This window comes from Saccoglossus kowalevskii, chromosome 6 (assembly GCF_978046115.1).
Source record: "Saccoglossus kowalevskii chromosome 6, keSacKowa6.1, whole genome shotgun sequence".
Lineage (NCBI taxonomy): Eukaryota > Metazoa > Hemichordata > Enteropneusta > Harrimaniidae > Saccoglossus > Saccoglossus kowalevskii.
In genome coordinates, this window is record NC_140646.1 from 21879292 (window position 1) to 21906463 (window position 27172).

The following is a 27172-nucleotide window of genomic DNA, read 5'->3' on the forward strand; positions in this document are numbered from 1 at the left end:
CAGATTCTAGATTCAATTTTCAAAAAGAAAAGTCAGACATGTTTTTTTTTTTTCGCCACTCTAAAGTAATTATGAGAGAAATTCTATTTTTTACTAATGTATTTTTTATTTAACCTAGCATGCCATCTTCATTAAAAATGCAACATTTGATATAAATTTGCTAGTTTTCAAACCCCAGAAGTATAGGCCAGTATATATGCAGCATTCTTGTCTTTGTGAAAGTTTTGAATGTAATTATTTATTGAATAATTTTTTTATTTACTTTATACGACAGTCAAGAATACATTATTTTCTCTATTAGAAGTGAATCTCCAATAGAAGTACATGCATTTATTGTATAAATTATTATTAAAATATGACTTATGATCATAGACACATCTGTCATTCACACATAAGAGAGCAAACAAGGTTTACCTGTTTAGTAGCTTCTTTTACTGCCAACTATATAAACTACTTAAATTCTTTATTTTCGTTGGAGACAGATTACTTACTAACTTAAGATTTGTAGGGAATGATAACTTATTGACTCAGCAGTACTTCATGATTTTGTGCGCCATGTCCATATAACATTCCAACCACAGACAAATTATGCAATGTGTTCCATTTTTTTTTTAACACTTCACACATGCCCGTTTATAATACATGTAGTTGATTCATTTTTTAGTACTTTTATATTTATGAGTATATCATGATGACATATTTAATAATCCTTTTATGTTGTAAATGTAGTAAAACAAAGTTGAATTTATCAACATACATTGTATATATATGTGCAATCATAAAATAAGACTTGTTGAATTTCCAGTAGCATTCAACAATTTGATGCAATAGAAAACATTGTCACTGTCGTAGATTGATATGTATGCAGAAAACTAGTAAAAAGAAATGCGAGATTTTAAAAACATTACAGATGTTTTACTGAGTGAAATGTTCCATTAAATAAATGACATAAACACATTCCATGGGAAAAATTGAAGTTCATTACTCAATGGGTTTCTTTGGAAGTTGAAACGCCCAAGCAAACTGTCAGAAAATTCTGGTTTCAAGGAAGTGTTTGTCTCAAGACTACTTGCCCAAGAGAAAAAAAATGCAAGGCGTGTTTAAATTTAAAGCATATTTTCAGGTAAATGGCATGTATTGATTCCAGCTGAATCACTAACAAAACTTTCTGAATCCTTTTAGTCTAAATTCGCGAAAAGGACACGTTTTACAGTAGTGTCTATTTTAGTGATAAAAATTCGTAACAATTGAGCGTTTCTGCAATTCAAGATCAAATCGACCTTTACACATAAATTATACATTAGTCAGGTTTCAATTCAAAATGGCAGACTGGTTAAAAAAAAAATATGAAATACCAATGTTTTTTTCAGGGAACATTGTCATACAGTTCAGTCTCCTTGAACCTTACCCAATGAGTGTTCTTAGAATGGTTGCATTTTGCAACTTGTCAAAGAAAAAACAGAAGCACTACATTGTGATGCGGTTTTATTCATCAATGTCCTTGTTTCCACAATTCATGGTGTATAGTACCCTCATTTGACAGACCTGCTAGGCAGATTGACAAACGACTTTAAAGGCATAAATTATTCACTGGGTTTTAATTTTACTATTTTCGTTGGTAAATACAGATCGCTAAATTAAATCCATGTGAACATGTAAAATTGTTTCCCCAGACATATTCGCGAATTCTACCAATACCTCAAAATAGCGAAATTGAATGGTTTTACAGTATTCAAGGACTTAAGGGTGGTATAATGCCCCCCCCCCATACTTTGAAGTGTCCTCGTAATAACATACATCTCCTCCTCCCAAGGATAAATCATGGGAATGCCGAAATCTAAAAAGTTTAGAACAGAATCAGCGAACTTCATTGTGTAGAGTCCGGTCAAACCCTGGTGGCAGCCATGTTTGTTTTTATTATTAGAAGACACTTACGCCCGTAATCATTTATATTTGGAATTCGCATTTCCTAATATGGTAGGATGAATATACCCTGTAAAATACCGCAAAATTACGAGACCCTGTAATTTATGGCGTTACGCTGACAGATGTATAATTATGTTGGATATGATGAACTCATTTGAAGTTCAACTCTGCCATGTCACATTTTCTTCATAGATTCAGAGCTATATTGTAGACCATATTTAAAAAAAAAAAAAACGATTGATATTCAAACTATAGATCATCTATCTATCATACATTATATCACAAGATATTTATATCTGTCAATGTTAATCAGTTACGTAGATTCTAATCAACACATGGTTGTATAGTATTTGTATTGATAAAAACAACTTAGAGTTATTTGCTCAAGACAAGTTTTCAGTTGTACTTGGCAAAATTCAAAACATGCTTCATTATGGTTTCTTTGAAGTGTACATCAACCAAAAATGCATTGATTGTATACTGAAATCATTAAATATTTTTTGGTTCGACACATTTTCAATTACATAAGCCTGTGCCACTAACAGAGCTAATACAGTAGTTGTTATCATCCATATATACAAGGTTTGTCATATAGCATGATAATTCATATTGGATGGGTATTCCTTCATGACTGAAGACGACTCAAGCATAATACACACTTTCTCACGCCCCATATTAATTCTTTATTAAAACTTGTATGATATATAAAATTTGACATTTCTAGGTTACACACAAAACCAGAATGGGAGACTGGACACAAATGAACCATAGATGTGTATATATCTCTTGGTATGGTTTCTGACAAAGGATCAACATGTCTGAGCAAAATGAAATAGGCAAGTTTAGAGGCATTTTGTGACCCATTTAAAATAGTTATATCCCCAATAAAGCAACTGTACGAAAAGTACATTGGATAATTGCAATCAGGTCTGTGAAGTGATGAAGGCGATATCATCCTGAAAGATAAATTCACAGATGACATCAAGTATGTTTTTTCTGCTGGAGCTCATTTCTGTGTAAAGAATATACAAAATTTGAGAGTACTGTAAAATCTGTATTAGAAGCCATGGCTTCTATTAAAATGATACAAAGCAACAGAGGGGATGCGGCTTCTATTAGAGCATCTACACATATGAGAAATGATGAATTTTTGGTTCTCAATTGTACAAAAAGATTGGGTGCGACTTCTATTACAGATTTTACGGTACTAACACTTTACTTTTATACATAAATGTGAATTCAGTGTTAATAGACAAAAGCCTGGAGTATAGGACAAACACACAAGAAAAAAAAAATGCAAAAACTAATGTAATTTGTCAAACTTCATGATATATACTGAAAAGGAACTTCAAGGGTTCTAGTCTCATATGAGGTAAAGTTAAATACGGAGAACAAAACGGTAAATAAGTAGCTACACATATGGTTAAAATGGATGTAATAAATGCTTAAAGTTACATTCCCACTTTGCAAATATCACTCAGAACAAGGTAAAAACATAATGTGTTAAACTGATACAGTTTTAGCTCAAACATATGATATATAATCCTACAATATTTTGTTAGATTGACGTCAGCAGACGCAAGCGATAGCCGATGGATTGACTCTGGCAGTTATCAGCACATGACATCATGCTATGCGACATCAGAGGTACATTACTTGGGGTTTGCAACTCGCATAGTACTGTATGGTGACATCATGTCAAGATCCCATTCAAGTCTCTTCTCGTAGATAGCGAGACTGAGGCTACGACCTTCTGACATGACGCATATCAATGTTCAAGGTTTGTAATGAAAAAAATAAACTTTTCTTGTCACTATCATAGTGAAAAATGTAATACATCGAAAATGTACAGAAAATATAGTTCTCGTAATCCGTCATATCGTGGGCAGCTATTTTGATCCACCTGGACATCCCAGTATCCTAGTTACCTCGGGCATGCGCATTCGCATTTTTTCTGAGTTGGAACGTTTATGCGAGAGCGAGATTGTGACGGGATCTTGTTATCATGTCACCGTAGTTACAAACCCCAAGTAATGTACCTCTGGCGACATGCATTGTTACACATCTCCTGTTCTCATTTTCTCTACAACATAACTAGTCTTCAAGGACAAACAAAGCCTTCCTAACTCACTGTCTATTGTTTACAAAGCCTTCCTAACTCACTGTCTATTGTTTACAAAGCCTTCCTAACTCACTGTCTATTGTTTACAAAGTGTTATGGTGTATACAATGATCAGGAGGTGGTACCTCACATGTGCAAAATGAGAATGTAAATTTGAACGAAATTACGTGATTAGTAGAATGTAAAACATAGCATATACAATAATTCAAACCTGCATTGGGTAAAATACTGTGAAAGACTTTATTTTAGCTGGAATTTATTTTCGCTGAAAAGACTTTTTTGCTTGTTTTGTATGGAGTTTATTTTCACTGCTTCTTGACGAGTTGAAGGTAAAACGTAGGAAAAAAGCTATATTCAGTGGATTTTATGTTTCCCTGAATCATCCCTTCAGCGAAAATAAAGTATTTAACAGTAATATACAGTTATTGATGTTCTTTGCCATGTATATATCAATATATACGTGATATATATTTAGTTGAGTTATTTAATGAATAAATTAGTTCATTATTAGACATTGCTATATATCTACGGTATCATATCAACCAATACTGCAATATTAGTTAATTCTATCCCATAATATGATTTATAATGATACAAAAAATATCCTGATTATGCATAAAACAGCATTGTTTTTAAGTGTCTCTGGTCAGCCTGAGTGAAATATTTATAGCATGGAGACGTACACAATAATCAAGACTATTCTTGCCTCTCACTTGAAACATTTGCCATATTCTGGGCAATCACATCTGTTGTGACACTGACATTCACTTCTAGGCATCAAGCTTAATCAGGTTGGGAGAGTGTTTTACTTCTGAAGTGTACATTATTGTCTATGATGTACAAAAATTGATAACATTCACAGCAATGTTTACAAATTCCCTTGTACTGTAAACTGACTAATTTTGACTTGGTTTAAAATTTACTGATTTACCACTTAAGACATATTCAGTGAGTTTTAAAATCACAGTGTTATCATTTAGGTAATGTGTTCTATGCTCAACTTCACATATTCACCAAGGTTTTAATTTAGCGCATTTTCCAGTTTTGCGAAATAAGCAAAATTAAAACCCAGTGAATAATTAACCCTTTTACAGTATATTTAGAAACCTATCATAAGTGTAAGAACAACATTTGAGCCATGTTTTGTTTGAAGTTCTATTGTACAGTGCAGTAAAAGTACCAACTTGCACTTGTTTGAATTTTACATCAAATACTGTATGTGTGTGATAAACGTTGCAATATGGAACACAAAATCATATAAAATTTATAGCACATGAAAAACATGTTCTAGATTAAATGACAAGTTTGCAGAGTATATTTTAGAATTGGATGAGTCATAATTTGTTCAAGCATCGTGACTGATGCTCTACATGAATTTCCTTGGACGGTATTTGGTCACTCACTAGCAGTGGGAAAAGTTATAATATTATAATAATTTTAAAGTAAATTTCACATTTAAACTTTGCACTAGTCTGAAAGTTTCTGAATTTAATAAATGCATTTATATTTAAGAGGCATCAGATTCTGGATTTTCAGCTCAGTGGATGACAATTAGTATGGCATATTTGGAAAAAGTGAATGACCAGGACCAGCTAGTCTTGTTTTGATTCAAGACGACTTAAATCACTTAATTTGATTGGCTGTTGGGAGTCACCTGATTGGTGTCCAACACAAGAACATGTCAACATACATTAAAAACAATATCTACCTCGTACACATCTAAAATTAATTATTAGTGATATGTGCTCATCTTTCTCGCAAATAAATTTCACAATCATAACATAGCCACGTAATTATGGTGTAGCACAATTTGGGTTCTCAATTGCCTTTTTTTCAACTATATACAGATTAAAAATGAAAAAAAAAAACTATTGCCGAAATTATTTAAAATTGTTACTATACAAAAAATGTAAATATAAAGGTTTTCAGCTTTTCCCACCAGATCATATATTTGCTTGATATTCCAGAAAAAGAAGTTGATCAATAAGAAAACAGTCGCTGGGATTCTTCACAAACTTTTTCAGTCCTTTCATTAGCTCTCCTTCGTCCACAGACTGTTCGCCCATTCCTTCGCCAAACCTGGCTTGTTTTAAGTAGCTATACGCTAGCTTGAATTCCTTCTTGCCAAGCTTTCTCTCACATTCACTGATTGTAGTGGTTAAAGAAAACAAACTGTGAATATGGCATGTAAGTATGACTACACAATGAACAATAATGGTTTTGTCAACAGTGTGACCTCTAATAGGACTGACCAAGGACACATACTAAACAGCATTGCATCATGGGATTTAGTCTCGAGACTAAAAATGACTTAGGCTCTGAGCATCATTTTTCACAAGAAAGAAAACGTGATTTCTTGCGAATGCTGCGCTTGTTTTAATTGGTTGATGTAGCAAATTGACACATTTTCAAAGGCCTTCAAATTAAAATAAGAGACAATACAACTTTAAAAATCCCAGAAATCAGACAGAGTCAGCTTCTTGACTTCTAGGGAGAGGGTACTCAGGAATAAACATCATATGTGGCTGTAAGTAATTTCTGAAGCGACAAACTAAACTGTTGAGGCACCTGATTAAATTTGCATTTACTTATTTTCTTGAAAATGTGAATTAAACTTACCATATTACAAATTCTGTTTTTCAAGATTACTATATTAATTTTTGATTTTCTTTTGCATCTTTGCATTATGCCAAGAAATAATCAAAATTAGTTGCTTCATCAAAACTCTCCCTGCATATGTGACTTGTCATATCAGCTAAGATGGCATAACTGGTTTTCAGTAAATACAGTACAGTTTGAGTGCAACTTAAACCCATGCTGGCTCTCACTCTCAGCTAATTCAGCCTTTTTCATAAAAACTTAAAATTTAAAAACAAGCCATGCATGGCACAGTCCCAGTTAGTTACCGAATTTAAGATATATAGTTTTGTTTATAGTAATATAGCTTGAATATAATCAGGAATATGATTATGATGATTGTTTAACATTTAAATGATTGACATTTGTATCTGACCGTCAAACAAGTATTGAGAGATAATGCTCTGAAACAGCATTAATTAAAACAAAATCAGCCATTTTGAATACATGTATAATGAGTATATAAAATTTTAACATAGTCAGTCAAAGCATGTCAGAGATATGGATTTAGAAGCCCATTCATTAAAACAAAATGGCCACAAGTCAGCCATTCTAAATACGATCTAAAAAATAAAATAACATGCATCAGGAACCCGTAATGTCTAATGTATGTACCAAGTTTGAACAAAATCCATTCATAAATGCTTGATATTTGACCATTTTTAATAGGATCGTCAAACCAATATATCTGTATATCTATGACATGATGTATAATGAATATTTAAAATTTGAACATAATCAGTCACAGCAAGTCAGAGATATGGCACTAGAACCACATTCATTAAAACAAAATGGCTGCCAGTCGGCCATTTTGAATCTTATCTGAAAAACAAAATGATGTGCATCAAGGTCCTACAATGTCCAACATATATACCAAGTTTAAACAAAATCCATCTGTAAACAGCAGAGAAATGCTTGATTTAGATGATTTTTTTAGCACAAAAATGGCCACCATTCGGCCATTTTTAATAAGTTCGTCAAACCAATATATCTGTATATCTATGACATGATGTATAATGAATACTTAAAATTTGAACATAATCAGTCACAGCAAGTCAGAGATATGGAACTAGAACCACATACATTAAAACAAAATGGCTGCCAGTCGGCAATTTTGAATCTTATCTGAAAACAAAATGATGTGCATCAAGGTCCTACAATGTCCAACATATATACCAAGTTTAAACAAAATCCATCTGTAAACAGCAGAGAAATGCTTGATTTAGATGATTTTTTTTAGAACAAAAATGGCCACCATTCGGCCATTTTTAATAAGTTCGTCAAACCAATATATCTGTATATCTATGACATGATGTATAATGAATATTTAAAATTTGAACATAATCAGTCACAGCAAGTCAGAGATATGGCACTAGAACCACATTCATTAAAACAAAATGGCTGCCAGTCGGCCATTTTGAATCTTATCTGAAAAACAAAATGATGTGCATCAAGGTCCTACAATGTCCAACATATATACCAAGTTTAAACAAAATCCATCTGTAAACAGCAGAGAAATGCTTGATTTAGATGATTTTTTTAGCACAAAAATGGCCACCATTCGGCCATTTTTAATAAGTTCGTCAAACCAATATATCTGTATATCTATGACATGATGTATAATGAATACTTAAAATTTGAACATAATCAGTCACAGCAAGTCAGAGATATGGAACTAGAACCACATACATTAAAACAAAATGGCTGCCAGTCGGCAATTTTGAATCTTATCTGAAAACAAAATGATGTGCATCAAGGTCCTACAATGTCCAACATATATACCAAGTTTAAACAAAATCCATCTGTAAACAGCAGAGAAATGCTTGATTTAGATGATTTTTTTTAGAACAAAAATGGCCACCATTCGGCCATTTTTAATAAGTTCGTCAAACCAATATATCTGTATATCTATGACATGATGTATAATGAATATTTAAAATTTGAACATAATCAGTCACAGCAAGTCAGAGATATGGCACTAGAACCACATTCATTAAAACAAAATAGCCACCAGTCGGCCATTTTGAATCTTATCTGAAAAACAAAATGATGTGCATCAAGGTCCTACAATGTCCAACATATATACCGTAAAAACCCTCAAATAAGAGCCACTTTGTAACACTTTCATTTCTGGGTGGTGCTTATTTGAGGTAACATGTTGACAACTTTGTAGCCAGTGGCTCTTAAACCAGGGTCATCAAACTTGTTCATTGTGAAATAGGGAAGGGGATAGGCAAACACACACACAACCAATATAGACAAGTAATTATTAATGATGTATCATTGCAATTAATTTATTCTGTAAAAATACTGTTATGGGAATAACAAATGTCAAATAAATACGACGATTCGACGTTTCATCGATAATGTGTAGCAATGCCTGAAGTCGGATTTGGTAGCACTTTCAGTGTCTGACCCTACACTCGAATCACTTGTACCTCCGTTGTACAATTGTTTACCAAGTTTGGTACGGCAAACTTTTTTCTTGAAAACTGGGAATAACTTGGGTGGCTGTGGCTGGCGTTGTGGTTGATTTGGTGACGATATAAAATAGTTTCGGATAGAATTGATCTGACCAGCAGCGACAGGAGAAGACATACTTGCAAAGCAAGCATGGAACGAATGAAGAAAATGATGCCCAATCACTTGTATTTATGGCAAAAACAATAAATAAAAACATGTTTTTCTATAGATTTTTACAGCTTGGGTACTTGGGCATTGTTTTAATTGCGCTAGACGTCTGACAGTACAGCTTTGGTTTATATTTCCTGTTTCATAATCAAGCCAGCTTATAATGATATGTTAATGATATTCACGTACTTCAGTCCACGCAAACGGGGTCAAACTATAGCCCCACCCCTATATAACCAAATACGAAACGATACCGAGAAAGTAACAATTACATGTATTAAAAATAATTTCCTGTGACCAATCGGAGAGACGAAATCATTCACGAAAGCCCAGGCCTGTTACAAGACATTTTCTGATTGGTACAAGTTCAGATTATTTTCAATTCTCACAAATAGCTAATTTAAATATTTGGGTCAGCGGGTCTTGTAGACTTCACTTTGCTGTAAGACAAGTTGATCGCGCAAGTTTGTGGAACTAATCCATTCGACTTCAATTTTGATTATTTTCGGCAAGAGAGTCCTCTCCAAACTAATGCCAGTTATTTTGTTACTTCCCTGAAGATTTTGTCTCGAATCACCCCAAAACGAACGTCTCAAATGAAATGCAAAAAATAACCCAAAATCACGATCAGCGAGAGTGGGCTGCGTAATCATTACATTCTCACAGTCGGAGCATTACAGCTCCCTGGTCGGAGCTACGTCACGATCCCTCAAACGTTGCCAGGACCGGATTAACACCTCTGTTTTCCCCCACGCTAAGGAAAAAATCTTTTGTTTTCTGCTGACTTCCTGTTCCGGTCCGTCTGTGAGAATGTATTTTCGATACCTCCGATTTTCCGATAAAGGCGTTCTAAAATCGTGACGTTCTTTACTTGGTTATAAAGACAACATTGACAATGAATATCCATGGAGCTAAAAAAAAATCTTTTTTTAGCTCCATGGAATATCTCAACGTGATCCTTCGGTGTTTCGGCAAAAAACATACTAGTAGTTACTATGAATAGTTTGTGAATTGGTCGATTGTGTGTCAGAAATATAAAATGGACAAGTTGACACCTTCTATGGGGCAATAAACAATGCAGGGTGGAAGTGAGGCACGACAAGCTCGGTGTCTGCCTGATTGTAAACAACCTGGCGGCTGGCGCTTATTTCAGGGTTCTTATTGACAAAACCACTCAACTCTTGGTGGCTCTTAATGGAGGGTCAAATGTAACAAATTTTCACTGAGTGGCTCTTAATTGAGGGTGGCGCTTATTTGCGGGTTTTTACGGTACCAAGTTTGAACAAAATCCATTCATAAATGCTTGATATTTGACCATTTTTAATAGGATCGTCAAACCAATATATCTGTATATCTATGACATGATGTATAATGAATATTTAAAATTTGAACATAATCAGTCACAGCAAGTCAGAGATATGGCACTAGAACCACATTCATTAAAACAAAATGGCTGCCAGTCGGCCATTTTGAATCTTATCTGAAAAACAAAATGATGTGCATCAAGGTCCTACAATGTCCAACATATATACCAAGTTTAAACAAAATCCATCTGTAAACAGCAGAGAAATGCTTGATTTAGATGATTTTTTAGCACAAAAATGGCCACCATTCGGCCATTTTTAATAAGTTCGTCAAACCAATATATCTGTATATCTATGACATGATGTATAATGAATACTTAAAATTTGAACATAATCAGTCACAGCAAGTCAGAGATATGGAACTAGAACCACATACATTAAAACAAAATGGCTGCCAGTCGGCAATTTTGAATCTTATCTGAAAACAAAATGATGTGCATCAAGGTCCTACAATGTCCAACATATATACCAAGTTTAAACAAAATCCATCTGTAAACAGCAGAGAAATGCTTGATTTAGATGATTTTTTTAGAACAAAAATGGCCACCATTCGGCCATTTTTAATAAGTTCGTCAAACCAATATATCTGTATATCTATGACATGATGTATAATGAATATTTAAAATTTGAACATAATCAGTCACAGCAAGTCAGAGATATGGCACTAGAACCACATTCATTAAAACAAAATAGCCACCAGTCGGCCATTTTGAATCTTATCTGAAAAACAAAATGATGTGCATCAAGGTCCTACAATGTCCAACATATATACCAAGTTTAAACAAAATCCATCTGTAAACAGCAGAGAAATGCTTGATTTAGATGATTTTTTTAGCACAAAAATGGCCACCATTCGGCCATTTTTAATAAGTTCGTCAAACCAATATATCTGTATATCTATGACATGATGTATAATGAATACTTAAAATTTGAACATAATCAGTCACAGCAAGTCAGAGATATGGCACTAGAACCACATTCATTAAAACAAAATAGCCACCAGTCGGCCATTTTGAATCTTATCTGAAAAACAAAATGATGTGCATCAAGGTCCTATAATGTCCAACATATATACAAAGTTTGAACAAAATTCATCTGTAAACAGCAGAGAAATGCTTGATTTAGATGATTTTTTTAGAACAAAAATGGCCACCATTCGGCCATTTTTAATAAGTTCATCAAACCAATATATCTGTATATCTATGACATGATGTATAATGAATATTTAAAATGTGAACATAATCAGTCACAGCAAATCAGAGATATGGAACTAGAACCACATTCATTAAAACAAAATGGCTGCCAGTCGGCCATTTTGAATCTTATCTGAAAACAAAATGATGTGCATCAAGGTCCTATAGTGTCAAACGCATATACCAAGTTTGAACAAAATTCATCTGTAAACAGCAGAGAAATGCTTGATTTAGATGATTTTTTTAGCACAAAAATGGCCACCATTCGGCCATTTTTAATAAGTTTGTCAAACCAATATATCTGTATATCTATGACATAATGTATAATGAATATTTAAAATTTGAACATAATCAGTCACAGCAAATCAGAGATATGGAACTAGAACCACATTCATTAAAACAAAATAGCCACCAGTCGGCCATTTTGAATTCTTATCTGAAAACAAAATGATGAAGGTCCTACAATGTCCAACATATATACCAAGTTTAAACAAAATCCATCTGTAAAGAGCAGAGAAATGCTTGATTTAGATGATTTTTTTAGAACAAAAATGGCCACCATTCGGCCATTTTTAATAAGTTCGTCAAACCAATATATCTGTATATCTATGACATGATGTATAATGAATATTTAAAATTTGAACATAATCAGTCACAGCAAGTCAGAGATATGGCACTAGAACCACATTCATTAAAACAAAATAGCCACCAGTCGGCCATTTTGAATCTTATCTGAAAAACAAAATGATGTGCATCAAGGTCCTACAATGTCCAACATATATACCAAGTTTGAACAAAACCCATCTGTAAAGAGCAGAGAAATGCTTGATTTAGATGATTTTTTTAGCACAAAAATGGCCACCATTCGGCCATTTTTAATAAGATCGTCAAACCAATATATCTGTATATCTATGACATAATGTATAATGAATATTTAAAATTTGAACATAATCAGTCACAGCAAATCAGAGATATGGAACTAGAACCACATTCATTAAAACAAAATAGCCACCAGTCGGCCATTTTGAATTCTTATCTGAAAACAAAATGATGAAGGTCCTACAATGTCCAACATATATACCAAGTTTAAACAAAATCCATCTGTAAAGAGCAGAGAAATGCTTGATTTAGATGATTTTTTTAGAACAAAAATGGCCACCATTCGGCCATTTTTAATAAGTTCGTCAAACCAATATATCTGTATATCTATGACATGATGTATAATGAATATTTAAAATTTGAACATAATCAGTCACAGCAAGTCAGAGATATGGCACTAGAACCACATTCATTAAAACAAAATAGCCACCAGTCGGCCATTTTGAATCTTATCTGAAAAACAAAATGATGTGCATCAAGGTCCTACAATTTCCAACATATATACCAAGTTTGAACAAAATCCATCTGTAAACAGCAGAGAAATGCTTGATTTAGATGATTTTTTTAGCACAAAAATGGCCACCATTCGGCCATTTTTAATAAGATCGTCAAACCAATAATCTGTATATCTATGACATAATGTATAATGAATATTTAAAATTTGAACATAATCAGTCACAGCAAATCAGAGATATGGAACTAGAACCACATTCATTAAAACAAAATGGCTGCCAGTCGGCCATTTTGAATTCTTATCTGAAAACAAAATGATGTGCAAAATGATGAAGGTCCTATAGTGTCAAACGCATATACCAAGTTTGAACAAAATTCATCTGTAAACAGCCGAGAAATGCTTGATTTTGATGAACAGGGACTAAATTAGAATCACTGTCATCAATTTTAACTTACTCATTGTACTAATATGAGACATATTTATACATAATACTCACCACAATTTAGATATATTTGGTTTTGTAAGAAAGGTACACTAGCTTTCGAGTTAAAAATAAACTATATGTATTACATGTATAGTCAAAGAAAGTAATACTGTAAAACCATTTACTTTCACTGACATTTAATTTCACTATTTTAACTGGGTTTTAAGTTCACAAACTTCGCAAAAAAACAATTAGTTATATAATTATTTTACATATTCACATGGATTTAATTTTAAAGATTTTATTGACATGTGTATCTGTGAAAGTTGCTAAATTAAAAATCAGTGAATAATAAATACATTTACAGTAAATATTAATGTACTGTGGTAAGTACACCATATTTACACCATCGTAATAAGTTAATATGATACACGATAAAAGGATACGCTCTGAGATTGGTGATTTTACTGGCTCTCACAGTTGGAGAAAACATTCCCATAGAACTGTCAGCTATCGTGTCTTGCACTAGAAACAAAACAATACGTTGATGTAATGCACTTGATTTTAATCAGATGTATGTTACAATAGTGTCACACAAACAATGTGACATTATACATGTATGTACATTCATTTCCTAAAATACTGTAAAATATTTTATTTTAGCAGGCTGTTTGGGTGTTTTGTGTGAAATTTATTTTCACTCAATTTTGGTGAGTTGAATGTAAAATATATAAAAAAAGGTATATTCGCTGGATTTTATTTTCACTGAATCATTCTTTCAGGGAAAATAGCGAAAATTAATTCCAAGTGAAAATAAAGTATTTTACAGTATACCTCCACGTACATAACCTAACATGCTTATCGTATTAGTAAAGTGCTCATCTATTTACAGAGAATACAGTATATGAAATTCTTACCTTCATGTGGATTGTGTAAAGCTTGTTGCATTATTCCAATCAAAGCGTCAACATCATCCTGCAGAACAATAGACATGAACAATAGACATAAACAATAGACATGAACAATAGGGTCAATGCTGGATTTTGTTAGTGACAATAAATTGTTGTGAATATGCACCATTTTGGTGACAATTATGCACGATCCAATTGCGTACTATGAAATGTAATGTTGCTTGCAGACCTTCTTGTATTGACAACAAACGCTTATGTGATGACAAACCTCAAGGTGCAAGAAACGACGTTTCCTGGTATCCTTGGGTAGCAGGTGAATATTTGAACTGCTCGTTAAGATTTGTATTGGGTCGGTAGTCAGAGGTGAGAAATGAAAAATGTGGATGTCGAGAAATTTACAAAAAAGAATCACATTACGGTACATACATCACCATCAGACTCAAAATCTTCATGTTCCGAGTAAAATGTTTCTGCTGCATTCGCATCTTCTGGAATAGCATTCAAGATTTTCTCTGGTAAAACCGCTTCCTCTGGCTTTGGAGCCTCCACTACAAGTGGTTGGGGATCAACCTTCTTCGGGGGCACTTTCTTTGTAACTTGTTTCTTTGGAGGGGTTGTACCTTGCTTCTTTGATGGTGCGGCTTTCTTAGTTTGTTTTCTCGGTTGCCGGGTACCTGTTTTCTTGTAACCGCTTAGCCCGGGAGGGACAGCATTAGTTATATCTGGATCGTCCCAGTTAATGGGTTTTGTCATGGGTGTGATTGGACGGTTGTCATATGAAGTGGATCCTAAGGAAGCTGTATCAATAAACAACATTAAAATAGATCAGAGTATGTTAAACATCACGAAACATTGACAACCATAAAATTACAAGCAACCATATTTACTCTATTAGTAACACATGCATTTATGACAAAGGTATGTCTATGGTCAATGATAAAATGATTCATATAAAATAGTGTAACACTAATTATACTATATTTGTTCAATACACCGCCCACACAAAACCTTGTCAATGAACAAAGTTTTGGCACGTTGGTGAACGAAAAAAAAACACTGTCAATTTATTTATGAGTCACGGAAAGTATATAGTGTAGTTTCAGAAATGTTCACAAACTTTTTATCCCATGTTTGTTCATTTTATTCTACAAAATTATATTCATGTAGTACTAAATGGATTAAAAAAATATGAACAAAATGCTGATCATTCACAATTACCGGTAATTCTTTTTGTTAGCAGTACTTGATACTACAACATAATTTATAAACTACTGTAGATTACTTTATTTTTGCTTAGAATTTATTTTCGCTATTTTCGCTGAAGGAATGATTCCGTGAAAATAAAATCTAGCGAATATACTTTTTTTCTTATATTTCAAATTAAACTCATCAAAAATCAGTGAAAATAAATTTCATACAAAACGCTCGAAATGCCTTTTCAGCGAAAATTAATTCCAGCGAAAATAAAGTATTCCACAGTTATGTCAAGCACTAGAATAAGTACTAACCTGCTGCTTTGATTGGTCTGTCATCGTGTAATGTAAATGGAACCGGAGCTAGAAAAGAAACAAAGCTTAAGTTTTAAAATGGATGAAGCTATTGATGATTATCATAGGGATCATGCAGTCAGACAGGAAAGCCAAGGACACCATGCAATGTACATGTATGGCTAATGATGTAGTATTCCTGTATGCAGTAGAGTATAAATGAAGGACTGATTATTTATGGAAAAGTAAGTAATGGTAGTGTCAAGTACCGGTATACCATATTAAAGCATCCTTCTAGTAAAACAAACAATGAAGCAAGCAAAGCAGGCAACAATTAATATTATTTTATTTTTGTACAACGCTCAAGTTATTTATTTGTTATAAAATTATCCTTATTATACACGAACCATGAAATAACCAGCCATATATCATCTATGCAAGTGGAATCACTAGTGCAGATCAATTGTGTGGGATCACTGCAGATTACCAATCATGTCAGATCACTGCAGAACACTGATCATGTTGGGTCACTGCACAACACTGATCATGTCGGGTCACTGCAGAACACTTATCATGTCGGGTCACTGCAGAACACTGACCATGTTGGATCACTGCAGAACACTGATTATGTTAGGTCACTGCAGATGCAGAACACTTATGTCAGTTCACTGCAGAACACTGATTATGTTGGGTCACTGCAGAACACTGATTATGTTGGGTCACTGCAGAACACTGATTATGTTGGGTCACTGCAGAACACTGATTATGTTGGGTAACTGCAGAACACTGATCATGTTGGGTAACTGCAGAACACTGATCATGTTGGGTAACTGCAGAACACTGATCATGTTGGGTAACTGCAGAACACTGATCATGTTAGGTCACTGCAGAACACTTATCATGTTGGGTCACTGCAGAACACTGATCATGTTGGGTAACTGCAGAACACTGATCATGTTGGGTCACTGCAGAACACTGATCATGTTGGGTAACTGCAGAACACTGATCATGTTGGGTCACTGCAGAACACTGATCATGTTGAATCACTGCAGATCACCGATCATGTTGAATCACTGCAGATCACCGATCATGTTGAATCACTGTAGAACACTGATCATGTTGGGTCACTACAGAACACTTATGTTGGATCGCTGCAGAACACTGATCATGTCAGATCACTGCAGATCACCGATCATGTTGGGTCACTGCAGAACACTGATCATGTTGGGTCACTGCAGAACACTGATCATGTTGGGTCACTGCAGAACACTGATCATGTTGGGTCACTGTAGAACACTGATCATGTTGGGTCACTGCAGAACACTGATTATGTTGGGTCACTGCAGAACACTGATCATGTTGGGTCACTGCAGAACACTATCATGTCAGGTCACTTCACTGCAGAACACTGATCATGTCAGATCACTGCAGATCACCGATCATGTTGGGTAACTGCAGAACACCGATCATGTTGAATCACTGCAGAACACCGATCATGTTGAATCACTGCAGAACACTGAACATGTTGGGTCACTGCAGAACACTGATCATGTTGAATCACTGCAGAACACTGATCATGTTGAATCACTGCAGAACACCGATCATGTTGAATCACTGCAGATCACCGATCATGTTGAATCACTGTAGAACACTGATCATGTCGGGTCGCTGCAGAACACTGATCATGTCAGATCACTGCAGATCACCGATCATGTTGGGTAACTGCAGAACACCGATTTTGTTGGATCACTTTAGAACACTGATCATGTCAGATCACTGCAGAACACTGATCATGTTGGATCACTGCAGAACACTGATCATGTCAGATCACTGCAGAACACTGATCATGTCAGATCACTGCAGAACACTGATCATGTTGGGTCACTGCAGAACACTGATCATGTTGGATCACTGCAGAACACTGATCATGTCAGATCACTGCAGAACACTGATCATGTCAGATCACTGCAGAACACTGATCATGTCAGATCACTGCAGAACACTGATCATGTTGGGTCACTGCAGAACACTGACCATGTTGGATCACTGCAGAACACTGATCATGTCAGATCACTGCAGAACACTGATCATGTCAGATCACTGCAGAACACTGATCATGTCAGATCACTGCAGAACACTGATCATGTTGGATCACTGCAGAACACTGATCATGTTGGATCACTGCAGAACACTGATCATGTTGAATCACTGCAGAACACTGATCATGTTGGGTCACTGCAGAACACTGACCATGTCAGATCACAGCAGAACACTGATCATGTCAGATCACAGCAGAACACTGATCATGTCAGATCACAGCAGAACACTGATCATGTCAGATCACAGCAGAACACTGATCATGTCAGATCACAGCAGAGCACCAATCATGTTGAATCACTGCAGAACACTGATCATGTTGGATCACTGCAAAACACTGATCATGTCAGATCACAGCAGAACACTGATCATGTCAGATCACAGCAGAACACTGATCATGTCGCACAACTAACTAACACAGATGTTGACTCTACCCTGGGTACTTGGGTTGGATGAAGAAAACGAGGACAAAAACTGAATAATGGATATCAATGCTAGAGTGAAAAACAAAGAAAATAAGCTATTAATATGAAATGTACAGTATGTACAGTGATATGTACAGTACTGTTGATTAGTTGCAATAACACATACACACACATAGGGTTAGCATGGGTTATAAAACAAAAGGATTTTACAAATGAACTGCAGAGGGCTTCATTCCCAAGACAAACCAAAACAGAATTTCAGATGATAGCACAGAATGAAATTAATAATGAACAGTTATTTTAGTTTGAGTTTGCAACATCTTTGTGAAAATCTTACCACTTTGTGTAAGTCTATTATCTTTCTCTTGACCATTCTGACTAGAATAAATTTGATTAGGATTTTTCATAGGATTTATGGGCCTGTCGTCAGGTCTGACTATGTAAGTTGTGGAGAAATCACTTGGCGAAGAAGAGCCTACATGTGGAAAAGAAAAAAAAGGGAAGTCTCTGTCACTGTTCCTTTAACTGGTAGAGAAAAAAAAAGATTTAAAATTCCACTCAAGGGAGGTTAGAGCACATGTTGTAGTAAATTATGTTGCAGTTGCTCAGTTCATGAGAACATTATTACTGTCATATAAGACATCTATAATTCAACTTAAAATGCCACTAGAAGTACCACTGAATATCAACCAGATTAGGGAGTTTAAGTATAAATTGTATAATTCTACCATTCTAGACTAAGGTCTATGCAATAACAAATGCAAAAATTAACACAGAACAAAACTTGAATGAAACAGACACTGCTGTTCAAAATCAACGTAAATGTGCGACATCGGCCTATAATGTGTTTTTATTTTAATCTCTTTCGATTGACATTCTATTAGCTTTAACAAACCAGATTCGTTGAGTTAAACAATAACTTGCTCATGTTGCAGATAGAGATGCGTCAAACTGTCGTTTGTTTAATCTACACTTGCACTGAATGTAGTAATCTTCGTTGATATTTTTGGCTTCATGACTCATTCATAAAATTAAATTCAGAACCTATGTTGTGTCAGTAATCTACAGAATACTTATTTTTCTTTAATGTGATTAATGTGATTTACCACCACGCCATCAGAAAAGAAAACAAATTCTCGTTTCCAATTTGGCCGTAACAAATGGACGACATGCTTTGAAAAAAAATGGCTGCCAGGTCAGAGGTCAATGTCTCAAGACACTTATCCTCGGGGGCGGAGCTACGTCACAGACGTTCCACGTTGCTAAGACACGCACCACTGTACCATGCATTTCTATGGGCTCTGTGTGCGCTGCTGTGGAACGCCGGTCGAGCCGGTGAAAATTCGAGAAAACAACACAAAATCAACTTTGAAGTAATCCCGAACAACCAAATTTATATATGTTACACACGTAGGCCTAATTTTGTTGCACTGTTCAGAGGAGTCTCAACAATCATCCCAAAGTACTGTTTTATGCGAGTTTTGGGCCTTTGTTTTCACCGCCGCGGGTTGCCAGGCGGTGAAAATACCCGGATGTCCGCCCCCGAGGATTAGAAATTATTGCAAAAAAAAATGTTTATCCTTTTTATTAAAGCAGATTAACTTTACATTAAATTAAAATAGTTAAATCATAATTACGAGGATGACAAAATGAATATTAATTGCCTCATGAATATTAATCAGCAATCAACACTGGAATCGGGCTAGGCAGAACCCTGCAAGCAATCTCGTAGCATCTGTTCCTTTGATCAGTAATTTGGTTTGTAGCATATATGTATCAATTGAACTTAATATGTAGAAGCGTATTGTGATTGTCACATGGTTTGGCCACCATAAGCTATTGAAGGCAAGCTGAAAATGATGCAATTTAGAAATGTAACATTTTTGGTATAGCCTCAATTTTGAATACATATGGGTACTGAATGACATAAAAATATACATCTATCAAGTAGCTTGTCAGACATCTTTGATTTTTATAAACTGTAAAATACTTTATTTTAGCTGGAATCACTTTTCACTGAAGACATTTTGGATGTTTTATATGGAATTTAGTTTCACAGATTTTTGACAAGTAAAATATAGAAAAAAAGGTATATTCGCTGGTTTTATTTTCACTGAATCATCCTTTCAGCGAAAATATTGAAAATTAAAATGGGAGGGTCGTCACCTGCGAACACACAGGATTTGATAACAACACACGCTAAAAATGCAGTGGCTCATGGGTAGACGCTTTGTAAACAATGACATGTTATGGCCGTCTGACGCATGCGCGCAGCTGACGACTCCCTCGCTTTGATTCCAAGAGAAAATGAACATGCAAGACTTGGAGCACTGGGATGCTGTTTACAACTAATTATAATAATTTAATTATAATACATGTACAAATGTAATTAACTTGACATTTATAATGAGTACTATGAAACTTGTAATGACCTACCTTCTGTAGTTCTCATAACGACGTCATCATCATCATCATGGTAGACAACTTGACCCATATCAACACGTGTCTGGTACACAGTACCAATGTCTTCTCGTTCATACAGCATTGTACCAGAGTAATCCTCCGGCTCATAGTATGTACCTTCGGGCTCACCATGGTAAACAAGTGTACCACCCGGCGATTCGTCATGGTATATCACTGTACCACCAGCCATGGTTCCAGCAGCCTGTTATCAAGTGACATACAGTATATCAATTAATTTCTGATTCAGTAACCAAAGGTGGATAAAAGAAAAGATCATGCAACTTGGGTGATACATGATGAAAAACTAACTGATCATGTAAAACAAACAAATTCCGAAACAATAGTGAAAGTGGTAATAGTCTATGTCTTTGAAAATTTGTGTCTACTGTGTTCTTGAATAGAATTGAGTATCCTTAGTGTGAATCTTGATTGTTTTTAATCAATGGCAATTTTTCCATAGTTACCAATTAACTTTGAGGGAAAAATTGCATACATAGAATTAAAGCTTTAGAGTATTCAGACCACACTCAATACATCAAATCATGACTTACTTTCTCTGATTAGATAATCATATTTAAGGATAAAAAAATGTTAGTACAGGCGTACATGCATGACTTACTAACTATATGGTTTTCAGTGAGGTCCTAGGGAATCAGTAAACTTTTCACAGGGGTCCTAGTGAGTTATCACAGTGAACATTTCAGTGAAATTCTAGAAAGTCATGGTGATGGTGGTGGTACAAATTCCTAGCAGTGAATTTTTTTTTACAGTAACTGGGATGCATGTGAAATAACTGAGCCAGCGTGTTTTCTTGGACTTGAATATGAGTATCTGTTAAGATGGTAACAACAAATATTGCTACAAAATAAGTTACCTCCCCTCTGCCACCTTGCCAGGCTGGTCTGTTATAGGATGAAATTGTTCCCTGTATCAGAGCTTTTCTATGAATATTTTCAGCAAGGTTGGCTCTTGTATGCATTCTGTGAAAGTAATGACACAACTAATTAAGTAAGATCCTCATCAATATTTTTTGACAATATGATCATTTTGTATTTAAAAAAGAGAAAACAAGAATATGTCAATGAACTCAATAAATCAGCCAAGTATCTTTTCTAGCTGTCTAGGGAGTCAAGTGCCACTAGAATCATGTCAACCTGTCTAGGGAGTCAATAGCCACTGGGATAATGTCAACCTGTCTAGGGAGTTGAGTACCACCAGGATCATGTAAGTCAAGTACTACTGGGATCATGTCAACCTGTCTAGGGAGTCAAGAGCCACTGGGATAATGTCAACCTGTCTATGGAGTCAATAGCCACTGGGATAATGTCAACCTGTCTATGGAGTCAATAGCCACTGGGATAATGTCAACCTGTCTAGGGAGTTGAGTACCACCAGGATCATGTCAGTCAAGTACTACTGGAGCATGTCAACCTGTCTAGGGAGTCAAGAGCCACTGGGATAATGTCAACCTGTCTATGGAGTCAATAGCCACTGGGATAATGTCAACCTGTCTAGGGAGTTGAGTACCACTAGGATCATGTCAGTCAAGAGCCACTGGGATCATGTCAACCTGTCTAGGGAGTCAAGAGCCACTGGGATAATGTCAACCTGTCTAGGGAGTCAATAGCCACTGGGATAATGTCAACCTGTCTAGGGAGTTGAGTACCACCAGGATCATGTCAGTCAAGTACTACTGGGATCATGTTAACCTGTCTAGGGAGTCAAGAGCCACTGGGATAATGTCAACCTGTCTATGGAGTTGAGTACCACCAGGATCATGTCAGTCAAGTACTACTGGGATCATGTTAACCTGTCTAGGGAGTCAAGAGCCACTGGGATAATGTCAACCTGTCTATGGAGTTGAGTACCACCAGGATCATGTCAGTCAAGTACTACTGGGATCATGTTAACCTGTCTAGGGAGTCAAGAGCCACTGGGATAATGTCAACCTGTCTATGGAGTTGAGTACCACCAGGATCATGTCAGTCAAGTACTACTGAGATCATGTTAACCTGTCTAGGGAGTCAAGAGCCACTGGGATAATGTCAACCTGTCTAGGGAGTTGAGTACCACCAGGATCATGTCAGTCAAGTACTACTGGGATCATGTCAACCTGTCTAGGGAGTCAAGAGCCACTGGGATAATGTCAACCTGTCTAGGGAGTCGAGTACCACTGGGATCATGTCAGTCAAGTACCACTGGGATCATGTCAACCTGTCTAGGGAGTCAAGAGCCACTGGGATAATGTCAACCTGTCTAGGGAGTTGAGTACCACTGGGATCATGTCAGTCAAGTACTGTAAAATGACTAATTTTCACTGGGTTTAAATTTCACTGATTTACCATTTCAGGCATATTCAGTGGGTTTTAAATTCACGGTTTCGTCATTTAGATAATGTGTTCTATGCTAAATTTTACATATTCACTGTGTTTTAATTTAGCGCATTTTTCCAGTCAGCGAAATAAGCTAAATTAAAACCCAGTGAATAATTACCCCCTTTACAGTACTACAGGAATCATGTCAACCTGTCTAGGGAGTCAAGAGCCATTGGGATAATGTCAACCTGTCTAGGGAGTCAAGAGCTACTCGGATCATCAGGAGATTCAAGATGCGGAGGTGCTCAAATAAATGAAATGAAATGAGTCAGTATACTGTACTCACGTCAGTTCTTTTGCCTTTTCATCAGCATCTTGCAATTTTCTCATTATCAATTGCTCCTTGGGAGTTAGTTTGTTCAGTGATTCTTCTCTTAAATCTTGTAAATGAGTTTTCTCACGCGCAAGCGCAAAAATCTGCTGCTGCTGATCAATGTCTACTTCTACATCACGTTGATGCTCACGAACCCCAGCCATTCGGGTCGCCATTTTCTAAAAAAGAAAACAAGCATTTAATGTACTATGCCATATTTTCAATATTTTCAGGTAGCTGTGATCTACAGTCATCTACAAAGTTTATTTATTTGATGAAAAATTATAGAACAGACACTTTTATATAAGGCAGCCATTTTTTGGTTTTTACAATATGGATTAAGAATGTAGTAGATTTTGGAGGACATTTGAGAGGTCAAGTTTAAAGGGTTTAGTCGTCGCGCCACGCATGCACGAGATATATGGGTCTCATATAAACAAAGATGGCAACTTTGACTGTTGCGTGATCAGGGAATACGAACTGAGACGTTTCAAAGCTTTAGTTAGGTAATTTTCAGGTGATTGGAAGGAATCAAAGGAGTCACCGGTGGCAATCAGTCGCACACAGGTCAAACCTTATACTTGTGAGTGATTTCCATTTGAAGAGCGCATTGGATTATGGGGAAATCGAAATCAACACGAATGTCGCACATGCGTATATTTTGTAAATTTGTTTGATGACAAACAGCAATTTTTTTTTGTCATACATCTTCCTTGAAGAATAAAACTGAATGCATCGCTAAACACCATGCTATAAATTATGGATACTGATTTCTACGATTTTAATTAAAATAAACAAGTAACATGTTTGAAAAAACAAACAGAATAGTGAGTGGCGAGTGTCTGCAGTGAAACATTATCTCACCAATAATAGGAATATGTAAATGAATACAAATTGATATTAAAATTTATGCCACCAAAGAATAACTGTTATTTCAAATTGTTGGGAACATTGTAAATCCTAATTTGATATGTCTATCAATAGTGTGTAAATGTGTGTAAACTTAGTAGTATTGCTTACTTCCATATGCCTGGCAACAAATGGTAAATTGAGAACTTCTGCCGCTGATGGTCGATTCCCAGGTTCTTTAATTAGTACCCTGTAAGGAAATGTAGGACTTTTATTGCAGTATAATGAGTAGATGCAAGTCATTTATTTTCCTAATGTGATCACCTCTGTCTAACAGGCTTAGCTACAACAATGTCGTAAAGAAACAAAATACTTCTGTTGAGCAGTGCAAAAGGTGTTTTGCTACTGAAAAGAATCGCATGTTTTTATGAATTTTTTTTTGACAACTTCAGACCAAATAGAAATAATTTCCTATTGCTTTGCAGGTATTAATCAAAAAAACATTGAAACAATTCTGCAGATTTATTCAAATGAAAGTTGACAAAAAGTTTCAGGTTTTTGAGTTCATCTACATAATAATTTTGATATTCCATTATGCATGGTTACTCATTTAGTTGAAAATAAAATATGTTTCTTACTTGGTGAGTATTTCTTGGATATTTTTATCGTATTTATTTGGTATTTTTGGTATCTTTCCTTCCACTATTTTGTACATAACACCCATCAGTGATTGTCCTTCAAAGGCATGTTCTAGAGCGCATAGCTCATATAGTATACATGCTATAGACCTGTAATACCGGTAAATAGAATAGAAAAGATGAGTTTTAAGTACCTGTGCAAGTTCCGTGGTTGCTATGTTACTGAACACAATAGCAACAGTAAAGAAGGGAGGAGGGGTGTTTTTACAGCCAGTCATTTGGGAGACTCAGTTTTACACAAGCTACAGTTTGGTTATTTGTTGGCACCGAATTTCAAGAAGTTTCAAGAAGTCGAAAATATCACTTTTTACTAAAAATTACAAAAATATTCATCAAAATTAGAGAACTGAAGATATCATCATGAAATGAACAAATCTAAGAGAGGTCTACCCAAGGTACATATACACCAAGTATCAAAGCATTCAGGCTTGTAGTTTTCAAGCAGAAGTCGAAAACATTGCAAAAAACATTGACATGGACGACGACGGACAATCACTCATATGATAAGCTCCGCTCGACAAAGTGGACAGCGGAGCTAAAATCTTCCTACAAAAAATACGAAAAGAATGATTCTGCACCAGTGCCAGTATTCTTATGTCTTTTGCAAGTCAGGAGTAAATTCTGCAATGTGAAAACATGGTCTGTCCATTGCTGTAATATAGATTTGTCTGTAGTGTACATGACCACTACTAGTTGGTGCCTGCAAGTTTGAAAATCCAACTGTTTAGTCAAAGCACAAATGTTAGCCAATAACTATCACATTACTTCCGATAATAAATGTCGCCACCTACCACACATCTGATTTTGAGTTGTAACCTTCATGTTTTAAGACTTCAGGGCTCATGTAATAAGGAGTACCAGTGAAAGTACTGGCCAGATCTGTGGTACCCATCAACACTCTGGATATTCCAAAGTCACCTATCTTGCACATATTATTCTTCAAAAAAATATTTCGGGTTTTCAAGTCCCTATGTAAAACACGCCTATAATGAAAAGAACATGATATCAACTTAAAACAATGATCTTTTATGTAAGTAAGTTCTCCTTACTCCTTTTTAATGTTAACACATTAAGCTCCAAAAATGTTGGTGCACACACACTCTTTTAGATATTTTTCTGTAATATTGCACCAAATAAACATAATTTCCCATTAGTGATACTGTAGATTATAATTAAAATGTATAAAAAATATGGAAAACATTATGTTAGAGAAATTGACAGTGTTTATTAAAGGGTTAATGAAATTGTTATTTTACAAACATTCAGTGCTACATGTACAATGTATATGCGTTTTATGTACACTTTAAAGGGGAACTGCTCAATCCCATGGATTGCATCTCGTGCTCATGGGTAATTAACTCTGCCTCTGTCCACTAAGTAAATGATGCTTTGAGCAAGAAAGCGGATGAAATGATGTGCACATATATCAACAACCATGACTTAATGCGAGGTGCACGTGGTAATGATGTCACATTATTTTCTGACTCAGTACACCTTAATCGCGGCTTTCGCCGTGGAACATCGAAGCTTATTCGTAATTGGATGTCAAATGTGCCTGATATTTCAACCCGTGGTAGTGCTAGAGGGATAATTCAAAGCAACAAGCAAAATCGACCAATTTACCACAATACAGGTCAATACAATCATGAGTACGAACAACGACACTCTGGTTATAATAAAAGGCGGAGTTACATTGGTCAATTCAACAGCTGGCGCAATAATGGTAATGTTCTGCCTCATAATGAAACCACTTTATATCAACCTCGTTTCCCAGAACTTGCACGTAACCCAAATTATCACGGATATAGTAATGACCAAGTCAGGTGTTTTCAGTGCGGAGAAACAGGGCACATTCAAAAAAAATGCAGACATTCAACAAGAATGAAATGTTGGTCATGTGGACAAGGTGGACACAAACAAAAAG

The 27172-nt window shown here is 35.4% G+C and overlaps 1 protein-coding gene across 2 annotated transcripts in view; it reads right to left on the reverse strand.

Moving 5' to 3' along the window:
• Nucleotides 1–2585: 2585 nt before the first annotated feature.
• LOC100370291 (uncharacterized) overlaps nucleotides 2586–27172 on the reverse strand; it is a 29155-nt gene continuing 4568 nt past the window's right edge. The window contains exons 5-16 of one of the 2 annotated variants that reach the window (XM_002742394.4): nucleotides 26040–26231; nucleotides 25189–25338; nucleotides 24722–24800; nucleotides 23675–23880; nucleotides 21888–21993; nucleotides 20987–21215; nucleotides 18888–19025; nucleotides 16050–16097; nucleotides 14968–15338; nucleotides 14548–14605; nucleotides 14077–14155; nucleotides 2586–6193 (exon numbers count right to left, since the gene is read on the reverse strand). In XM_002742394.4, the coding sequence (XP_002742440.2) occupies nucleotides 5992–6193; nucleotides 14077–14155; nucleotides 14548–14605; nucleotides 14968–15338; nucleotides 16050–16097; nucleotides 18888–19025; nucleotides 20987–21215; nucleotides 21888–21993; nucleotides 23675–23880; nucleotides 24722–24800; nucleotides 25189–25338; nucleotides 26040–26231 (1858 nt within the window). In that variant the 3' untranslated portion in view covers nucleotides 2586–5991. The remainder of the gene's footprint in view (nucleotides 6194–14076; nucleotides 14156–14547; nucleotides 14606–14967; nucleotides 15339–16049; nucleotides 16098–18887; nucleotides 19026–20986; nucleotides 21216–21887; nucleotides 21994–23674; nucleotides 23881–24721; nucleotides 24801–25188; nucleotides 25339–26039; nucleotides 26232–27172) is intronic. The other variant, XM_085500189.1, reaches the window with a different exon arrangement.